Source organism: Nicotiana tomentosiformis, chromosome 5, assembly GCF_000390325.3.
Source record: "Nicotiana tomentosiformis chromosome 5, ASM39032v3, whole genome shotgun sequence".
NCBI lineage: Eukaryota > Viridiplantae > Streptophyta > Magnoliopsida > Solanales > Solanaceae > Nicotiana > Nicotiana tomentosiformis.
The window spans coordinates 44,892,663-44,903,191 of record NC_090816.1 but is presented as its reverse complement, the minus strand read 5'-3'; the positions used below and the strand labels follow the sequence as shown (position 1 = coordinate 44,903,191).

Below are 10,529 nucleotides of genomic sequence, written 5' to 3'. Positions count from 1 at the left end.
TTTTCGAAAGACCCTCGGCTCAAGAAAATAAAAAGACAAAAGGAGACAATATTAGTATCACCACAGAAATCATAGAAAAAATAGGAACAACGTGAAACCGAGAAGAAAGATGCCAAGTAAAAGCGATAGCTAGTAAATAAGTCCCGCACTGAAAAGTGAAATAGTAAGACACCATATTGCAACTAGCTATCTTAAACACAAACCCTAACAGACTGGTCTCATAATATGAAGTAATGAAAGATTCAACTACCTCCTAACCTACAATCCTAATACTCGACCTTCACATCTTCCTATCAAGTGTCATGTCCTCAGAAATCTGAAGCCTCGCCATATCGTGCCTGATCATTCTCCCCAATACTTCTTAGGCCGCCCTCTACCTCTTCTCGTGCCCTCCACTACCAGCTGCTCACAACTCCTTACCGGAGCATCTGGGCTTCTCCTCTGAATATGCCTGAACCATCTGAGCCTCGCTTCCTGCATCTTGTCATCAACGGGAGCCACGTGTACCTTCTCCCGAATATCATCATTCTTAATCTTATCCATCCTAGTGTGCCCGCATATCCACATCAACATCCTCATTTCTGCTACTTTCATCTTCTAGATATGTGAGTTCTTAACAGGCCAACACTCAGCTCCATACATCATGACTGGTCTAACCACCGCTTTATAGAATTTACTTTTGAGTATCAGTGGCACTCTTTTATCACACAAGACTCTAGATGCTAACCTCCACTTCATCCATCCTACCCCAATACGGTGAGTGATATCCTCGTCGATCTCCTCCCTCCCCCCCTCCCGGATAACCGACCCAAGGTACTTAAAGTAGCCTCTACTTGGGATGACCTGTGATTTAAGCCTCACATCCACATCCACTTCCGCCGGCTCAACGTTGAACTTACACTCCAGGTATTCCGTCTTCATCATGCTCAGCTTGAAACCCTTAGACTCAAGAGCCTGTCTCCAAACCTCCAACCTCTCGTAAACACCGGCTCGCGACTCGTCAATCAGAACTATGTCATCGGCGAATCGCATGCACCATGGCACATCCCTTTGTATATGGTGTGTTAACGCATCCATCACCAGGGCAAACAAGAACGGACTGAGCACAGAACCTTGGTGTAACCCCATTACAACCGGAAAATGATCGGAGTCGCCTCCTACTGTCCTAACCCGAGTCTTTGTCCCATCATACATGTCCTTAATCGCCATAATGTAAGGAACCGACACACCTCATGCCTCCAAGCATCTCCAGAGAACTTCTCTAGGAACCTTGTCATATGTTTTCTCTAGGTCAATAAACACCATGTGCAGATCCTTCTTCCTTTCTCTGTACAGTTCCACCAACCTCCTAACAAGGTGTATAGCTTCTGTAGTAGAACGACCCGGCATGAACCTGAACTGGTTATTAGATACCGACACTGTCATCCTCACCCTCGCTTCAACCACCCTCTCCCACACTTTTATGGTATGACTCAGTAATTTGATACCCCTATAATTGTTACAACTCTGGATATCACTTTTGTTCTTATACAATGGAACTATCGTACTCCACCTCCACTCATCCGGCATCCTCTTCGCCTTAAAAATAACATTAAACAACCCAGTCAACCACTTCAAACTTACTCTCCCCACACACTTCCAAAATTCCACCGGAATCTCGTATGGCCCGGTCGCTCTGCCCCTACTCATCTTACGCTTAGCTCCCACGACCTCCTCAACCTTGATACGACTGCAGTGCCCAAATTCACGGTGACTCTCGGAATGATCCAATTCGCCTAGCAAAATATCCCGATCCCCTTCTTCATTCAGAAGTTTATGAAAGTAAGTCTGCCATGTCCTCTTAATCTGGGCATCTTCCACCAATACTCTGCCATCTTCGTCCTTGATGCATCTCACTTGGTCCAAATCCCAAGCCTTCCTCTCTCTCAACTTGACCAACCAGAATAACTTCTTCTCCCCGCCTTTTCCCTCCAATTCCTCGTACATACAACCAAACGCCGCAGTTTTAGATTTCGTGACCACCAGCTTAGCTTCCTTCCTAGATACCTTATAACTCTCCATGCACGATCGCCTATGCTCCCAACTAACTTCTGGTATGCCGTCTTCTTCGCTTCCACTTTACCTTGGACCACTTCATTACACCACCAGTCTCCTCTGTGCCCACCAGAGATGCCCGTCGAGATCCCTAACACCTCTCTCGCAACCTCCCTTATACAATCTACTATTGCTGACCACATAGTGCTCACATCACCACTGCTCCTCCAAGCTCCCATAGCCGACAACCGCCCGTTCAACTCATGGGCTTTATCCTTAGTTAAGGATCCCCACCTCATTCTTGGTCTTCCTCGAGCAGACCTTTTTCTCTTCTTTAATATAATACCAACGTCCATCACTAAGAGCCTAGGCTGCGTCGTGAGTATCTCACCCGGAATCACCTTGCAATCCTTGCACAACCCTCTATCACACCTCCTAAGGAGGAGATAGTCAATCTGAGTCTTTGCCACCGCATTTTGAAAAGTAACCAAATGCTCCTCCCTCTTCGGAAAGCTAGAATTTGTAATCACCAACCCAAAAGCCTTAGCAAAGTCTAACAGCGAGGTACCTCCTCCGTTCCTCTCCCCAAAACCAAAGCCTCCATGCACGTCGCCATAACCATCAGCGGCCAACCCAATATGACCATTGAAATCCCATCCTATGAATAGCTTCTCAGCATGAGGAACCTGGTGCACAATCTCCTCTAACCCCTCCTAGAAGCGCCATTTAACCTCTACATCTAGGCCTGCATGCGGCGCATAAGCGCTAACGACGTTTAGGGTGCACTCTCCAACCACCAACTTAATAATTATCAATCTATCATTCACTCGTCTAACCTCAACCACAAACTCTCTAAGTTTCCTATCCACCAAGATACCCACTCCATTCTTACCTTTCTGGACTCCTGAGTACCAAAGTTTATACCCGTCTGCGTCTTTCGCCCTCGACCCTACCCACCTTATCTCCTAGACACAGGCTATATTGACCCTCCTCTTCTGAAGGATCTTCGCCAACTCTATAGACTTACCCATCAATGTACCTACGTTCCATGACCCAATTCTTAACCTATAGACACCCTTGTTCCCTTTACCTCCCTTGCCTCCCTCCCCACCCCAAACCCTTGCCTTACCTCATGCCCCACCCCCGCTCCCCCCAAGGATATGACCTCACTCGACCATCCTAGACCACAACCACTCTACCTATGACAGACTAAGGGGAATCACTAACACAACCTAGTGAACAGACCAAACTAGAAAAAATAAGTTGCAACTATAGGCATACTAATATGATGAATAAACTAATACGAAATACGATGACAGAAATTTAACTAACATAACAAAGAGAAACAGAAAAATGGGAGGTACCAACTCCCGCGAGTAGAACCTATGAATTATCTTGGTATATACGACGATGTTGCGGCCACCTAGCACGTTCGCGTCCAACTCCCGTTGCCCCTTACTGACACTCGCCCGGGTTGTTCTTTAATGTTTGCACATGCATATCCCGTTAACCGCTAATAGACACAAGCCCTAACCTGAAATATACACAAAACACCACGAACCCAAAGGAGGGAGGGGTTGTCACCACTACCACTGGTGAGGCCCCACCCGTAGCAAAGGAGCGCAAAAAAGGTTGAAATAAAACCTTATGTTGATTTAAAAAACAGTCAATAATGAATAAAAACCAAAATTTTACAAAAAATTCATGAATCCAATAGTAAAAACAACCAAACCCAATTCAAATCAGCCAAAATCAAGTTGAATAAAATGAAATAAAGGCTGAATTGATTGAAAATCAGTCAATAATGTTGATGAAATAAAAGCTGAATTGATTAAACCTGAAACAAATAACCTCACATCAAATATAAGCACCGAAAGCTGTAAATATTGCGAAAAGTTTCCACTAAAAAGAGGAAAATGTTGATTTTAACACTACTTTTATCGAATTATAGATACAAATCAACCAAACTCTAATACGATTAGCTAGTTCACTATAAATCAAACACAATAATGAATATATGAGTGATGAAATATTAAGAATAACCTGTAAGAAGATTTTGAAAGAGGGATCTAATGAAGAGAGAACGAGCAAAAGGGTCTTCAGATCTTGATTACAAATAGGCAAAAAAGGTTGTAGAAAATGCAAGAAATATTAAGAGAAGAAGAAAACCGATTTCAAAACATAGAGCAAGAATTTTCTCCAGCTCAAGAAACTTAAAGGGTATTCACAATGGATTAAGTAACTCCAAAATATTCAAAAAATAATAAAAAAATAAAAATACCCAGATGCCAAATTAGCTAAGATGATACAAATATTTTCATCTATACATTCAAAACAGAGGGAATTAAAATCTTACAAGTATATTATTACACTATTAAGCTGATCCAAAAGAAGAGAAGAAGGAGAAAAGATACAGAAAAAGGGAGGAGGACTTACCTGAATCCGGTGAGAGGTCGCCGGATTTACGCCGGCATGACAGTGGTCCCACGACGGAGGAAGACGTTAGAGAGACAAAGAGGGTAAAGAGATGTTAGAGAGAAAGAGACGTAATAGAAAATGGAAGAGCAAGTAAATAATAGACGAGTAAGGTTAACAGAAGAAGTATCAAGTTACTAATGGAACAGAACGAGGAATCTAAAATGATATTAAATCTAAAATGATTGATATATCTATTTTTTGCTAATTAAATTCTAATATTTATTATATATTTTTATTATGATTCTTCAAAAGGCTATCAATAAAAATAATTATATTTTTTTAGATATTTGGAATAAAGAGGGTCATTATATAGTTTTTAGAAGAAACTGGTTCACACGTAAAACATCTGAGCACATATATGTTATATTAATTTGAAGGGCATATCCCTTGGGGCAAGATTACAAAAATTGTAGTCATTTTTGTGACATAATATTAAATCTAACATGATAGAAATTGTTATATATTTTTATTATAATTCTTCAAACAGTCATCAAATTAACACTAATTAAAAAATTTGTATCTTTCTTTTAGAGCTATTGGAGTGAACGGCTAGGTCATATAGTTTCTAGGAAAAAAATGAATAATTAAGTAATAAGGTAAGGTCTAAAGCTGACTAATGTTGAATATGTATTTTACAATCAATAACTTATTACTTATACAGAAAACTATAGAGGGCCATTTATTGGAATAGATGAAAAATAAAAATAATAATAAATATTAACTTATTTTGAATACTTAATATTACATTCTTATTTATTCTTCTTTTTTTTTTTAAATTTTAACCAAGTTAATTTTTAATACTATATTATAATTTATTCGACTTTATTTTCTAGTTTCTTTTATCACCGGTGGTCATTTTTATTGAAATATATCTATTTAAGCCAAGATTTTTGTCAACCTGAAGATAGTTTTACTTGTATGATGAATTTGAAAAATAATAAAATTAAATTTTCTTGCTAATTAGCTATTCCAAATACTTAATTATTTATTTTCAGCAATAAAAGATATAAATTATATTTTATTGATTTAAATTCTTAATAATAGCTCATACCAAATTTTAAATATTTGATTATAGTTATATTTTATAGAATAAAATTTCTTTTGTCAAATTGTAAGAAACTCAAATGAGTGGGAAATAGTTTTGCATATTTTAAAGAATTTTAGTATATAAAAGAGTTCCACCTAAATCAAAACATAAAAAAAGTTACTCCATCATCTTCCAAGAATGTAGTACGTCCTCTTTCTTTTTTGATTGAATTTTTGGTATCTGTCCAAAGGGATAAACTTCTAAATACCAATTGGTTACGTCCTATTTGGTTAGTATTTTTTATTCAGCATTTTCTTGCCATTTATATATAATTTAAGTGTAAAATATTATATAAAATAAAATGTTAATATTTTTGAAGTTCTAAATATTAAATTTTTCTATGTAATTCAAATAAGGAAGAATGTAATATATAAAATTTAGTTGATTTTGTAGTCCTAAATATTAGAAAAATAATTAAACGAGTATTGCTACATATTAGAAAAATAATTAAATGAGTATTCCTACATATTAGGAAAATAACTGAATTACTATTTTATCCAATATAAACTCTATTTTTAAAGGGTAAAAAAGATGAACGACATTTCGCTAAAGACCTTCGTGCTTTTAATATAATATAGATATATTTAAGACAGAACAACCTAAATGGCATTTCTACTTGTTTCAGTTTGTCATGCATGTTCTCATACTTATGATTTTTTCTAAGTGAACACTTATACTTATTCAAAACCTGTATAATAAATGCTTATGACTGGAGGCTGATCCGATGTGTCATAGTTGGCTTTAGTGCGTGATTCACACGCCTGTAAGGGGCGTGTGACAGTCGAAAAAGCTCTAACGGTAACATTGTGGCCTATTTAACAACTATCTTCTTCTTTCTCCTTCATTCTCCATTGTTGAACATGATAGAAGCTCATCTCTATCCAAATCTAATGCCTTCTTCTTTCTCGCGTTAACTTCAGACATTCAAAGTTGGATTTCTTTGCTAGGATTCTTCATTGCCCATCCATTTCTGCCATCTCCTTTTCTTTCCAAAGTCTATTTTTTTCTTCTTCTCCGGCAAGAAATAATAGCTACTGCCACATTTCTCTTCTCCTTCAATAATGAAGAAGGAACCTTTCTATTGTTGTGGAGTTGCTGCAGATCTTAAAATATCACGAACAACCACCAATCATGGAAGAAGATTCCTCGGCTGACAAAGATATGAGATTGGTGAAGGTTGTGACTTTTTTCGATGGGTTAATCCTGCGATTGATGGAACACTACACGACTCTTCTTACGGGCCTTATTAAAAAGAGTGATCGATGCCATTGTCAGAGAAGACAAGGAAGGTCGAAGTTCTGTGTTGCCGCCATTATAATTGCGGTTGTAATTGTTATAATGTTAGATTTTATATTATGTATTTAGGATTGATATCTTACTTTGTTATTTCCTCGGTTTAGGCTACATATTTTGTGTTGATGTAAAATTTTGTTCATGAAATACATTGACAAAGGGAACATTCAAGTCAAAAAATTATAATTTACCATTACATCAACAATACTTCCATTACTAATATCATTTTCTATTATAGGAAATTGATAAAATATCCATAATGAAGTAGCTTTACAAAATATTGTCCATCATAGAAAGTTAACAAATATATCCAGTATTAAGTCTTCAAAATATCACTTGATCACTTCAATTGATGGCTGATGTGGCTTGGTTTTTTGGTGTGGATTGTGTCTTTGGTGTGGCTTGAGTGGTCGTAGCAGAGTTTGCCCTTCTGTAACTTTGTTCTTTGATAGTAAGCTATAACTATGTAATTTTTCCACTATTTGCACTCTAATTCGCTAAACTTTACTAATGTTTGAGCTTTAAATGGTAGTAAATTGCTCTGACTGAGTACTTTATACTTTGCAGGAGCAATTTTGGGCTACAATAAGGTTAGGGAGCATTTTTGAGTTAATATGGAGCGTTGAAGGCAAAGTAAAAGCTTATGGAGTAAATTGGGAGTTCGTTTGAGGATCAAAGGAGGATAACACACTTAAAAAGAAGAATGAAGAAGAGTGCAGAAAATTGTCCAGGTGCGCGGTCGTACATGGACCACGCAAGTCAAGCAGAAACTGGCCAAAGTGCACGGCTAAATGCGCGGTCACCTGCCCAGGTGCGCGACCGCACAAGTCCTTCCGAGAAAAGAATCTCCCAGGGCTAAAATTGTAATTCCGGGGGCGACTTTCCTTAACCTATATGAAGCCCAGCTCGTCTAAAAAAGGGTATCTTTGATTTTAGGAGAACTTTGGAGGGAGAAGAAGCACAGAAGCAACGACAAAGCGAGATACTTGATCCAATTCACTCAATACAAAACTTTGGTTGAATTTGGGAATTGTAATATCTTCTTGTTCTTCTAATACTCTTATTTTGAATACTTTCTTCGTTATGGAGTAATTCTCCTCAGGGTTGTTGACAGATGTTATGAATTAATTATTATTTTGGGTTTTACTCTATGTTAATTGCTCAACCTTACTGAATGAGTTATTAAATAAATTGCAAGGTTTATACCTTAGAGCATTTCCTCAGAGCATTTCCATTCTCGTTGAAGGATGATGCAAAGCGGTGGCTAAGAAGTTTGCCTATAGGGTCAATCTGTACATGGGAGGAGATGACCACCAAGTTTCTGGAAAAATATTTCTCGGCTGCTAAGACTGGAAGGATGAGGAAGGAGATTCACAATTACAGCCAAGGCGAAGGAGAGACAGTGTTCGAAGCATGTGAAAGATTGAAGGAGCTGCTGCGGAGGTGCCCTCACAACGGAATGGAGCAATGGATGCAACTTCAGGACTTTTGGGACGGTTTAAATCCGTCATCAAGAAAATTGCTAAATAGTGCAGTTGTAGGCCCTCTGATGAAGAAAACTCCAGAAGAGATGGTTACTCTATTGAATGAACTATCTGAAGATACAGACCAATAGTCCACAGACCAAGGGGATCAGAGAAAATCAACAGGGGTGCACCAAGTATAATCGCCTGTCGCAATGCAGGCCCAAATTGCAGCAATGGATAAGGACATCAAGAAATTAACTATGACTCAGGTGCAAACTCAACCACAAGTGGGTTGTGATATTTGTGGGATGAGACACCCTACACATGAGTGTCAAGCTACAACTGAGGAGGTCAATGCTGTGGGAAATTTTAATAGAGGAAACTACAAAGGTGGGAACAACTTTAATGCTATGGGTCAAAGACATCCAAGTTTTTCGTGGAGTTCACATAATGGGAGCTTGAACTCATGGCAGCAAAATAATCTTAGACCCTAGGGTCAGGGACCACCAGGTTTTCAGAACTAGCAGAGGCAACAATACCAGCTACCACAGCTAAATCAATCAAATATGGAGGATCTCATGAAGGCATTCATTAACAAAACAGATGAAAAATTCGAGACTCAGGGCACAACTATCCGGAACTTAGAAAGGCAAATGGGATAGATTGCAAATTTGTTGTCTGAGAGGGATCCTGGGATTCTCCCATCCGACACTGAAAAGAACCCAAAGGAAACAATCAAAGTTGTATCTCTGAGAAGCAGAAAAGTATTGACTGACCCAATAGTGAAGGCTAAATCGGAAGTGGTCAACAAGCAGACTGAGACACCAACAGAGGAAAAGACTGAAGAGAAAAAGATTTAGAATAGCGAGGTACAAAAAGAAATTGAAGAAAGTAGACATATGCCAGCTCTACCGTTCCCTCAAAAGATGAAGCGGGAGAAACTTGACAACTGTTTTGGGCGATTCTTGGAGATGCTCAAACAACCTTCTGTGAACATCCCTTTCACAGAGGTACTCGCTCAGATGCCCGATTATGCAAAGTTTCTGAAGGAAATCCTGTCTAGCAAGAGAAAATTAGAGGAGACAACAGTGGTCAAGCTGAATACCACTGCAGTGCCATATTGCAAAACAAAATTCTCCAAAAGTGTGGGGACCCAGGAAGCCTCACCATACCATGCTCGCCGGGGAGTGAAATGTTTTACAAGGCCCTCTATGATTCAGGTGCGTCTATAAATCTAATGCCTCTGTCTGTATTCAGGAAACTGGAAGGTGAACTTGGAGTTATCAAATCAATACCAGTGTCTCTATAACTGGCCGACCAGACCACCATTCTACCTAAGGGAATCATTGAAGATATTCTAGTGTGGGTGAAAAAGTTTGTGTTCCCCGTATACTTTATTGTGGTGGATATGGAAGTGAACAAGGAGGTGCCTTTAATTCTAGGGTGGCCATTTTTGTGTACAGGTAGAGCCATCCTTGATATTTATGAGGGGCAGCTTATGCTTAGAGTGGGTACTGAGAAAGTGGTGTTACAAATGAAGAGAATGATGAAATACCCAAGTAATGAGGTGTCTTCCTACTCGTGTTTCAAGCTAGATGTCATTGGGGAGTTGGATGAGAAGTACAAGTTTGACAAGCTTGTGGGGGATACTCTAAAGAGGTGTATTACTCAATCTAGCACAGTGGATGATGAAGATTCGGAAATAAAGAAAGAGGCTGAAGCTCTTGAAACTTAGGATCAAGTGGTTGATGAGGAGGAGCTAAAAGAGGAGGCTTCTAAGCCCAATGTGAAATTGAAAATCCTCCCCACTCACTTGAGATATGATTTTCTCGAAACTAACAATTGTCCTGTGATTATTTCTGCTGATTTGATAGGTACACATGAGCAAAAACTGGTGGAGCTGCTGTCAAAGCACAAGAAGGCCATTGGTTGGAGCATAGCTGATATTCAAGGAATCAGTCCAGCCATATGCATGCACAAAATTCTGTTAGAAGAAAATAGCAAGCCGGTGGTGTAGCCTCAACGCAAGCTGAACAGAAATCCAAAGGAGGTAGTGCACAAGTAGATCATCAAATTGCTAGATGCTGAACAAATATCTGGAGGAGGTAATGCACCTGCCACTTTTCATAGGTGCATGATATCTATATTCTCTGATTTAAACGGGAAGTGTC

The 10,529-nt window shown here is 38.9% G+C and overlaps 2 protein-coding genes across 2 annotated transcripts; one reads left to right on the top strand and one right to left on the bottom strand.

Moving 5' to 3' along the window:
* Positions 1 to 1,925: 1,925 nt before the first annotated feature.
* LOC138892268 (uncharacterized) lies at positions 1,926 to 2,920 on the bottom strand. The gene is made up of 2 exons (XM_070175973.1): positions 2,912 to 2,920; positions 1,926 to 2,747 (listed from the first exon to the last, which is right to left on the bottom strand). Exons 1-2 carry the CDS (start codon positions 2,918 to 2,920, stop codon positions 1,926 to 1,928), a joined length of 831 nt encoding a protein of 276 aa, XP_070032074.1.
* Positions 2,921 to 9,257: 6,337 nt separating this feature from the next.
* On the top strand, positions 9,258 to 10,093 carry LOC104095018 (uncharacterized). The gene is made up of 2 exons (XM_009601050.1): positions 9,258 to 9,578; positions 9,680 to 10,093. The coding sequence occupies exons 1-2, from the start codon at positions 9,258 to 9,260 to the stop codon at positions 10,091 to 10,093; spliced, it is 735 nt and encodes a 244-aa protein (XP_009599345.1).
* Positions 10,094 to 10,529: the final 436 nt, after the last annotated feature.

Coding starts and splice junctions, on each gene's coding strand:
- LOC104095018 (XM_009601050.1), top strand. CDS start 9,258: ATGCCAGCTCTACCGTTCCCTCAAAAGATGAAGCGGGAGAAACTTGAC. Junction 9,579..9,679: donor CAAGGCCCTCTATGATTCAG/GTGCGTCTATAA, acceptor CTGGCCGACCAG/ACCACCATTCTACCTAAGGG.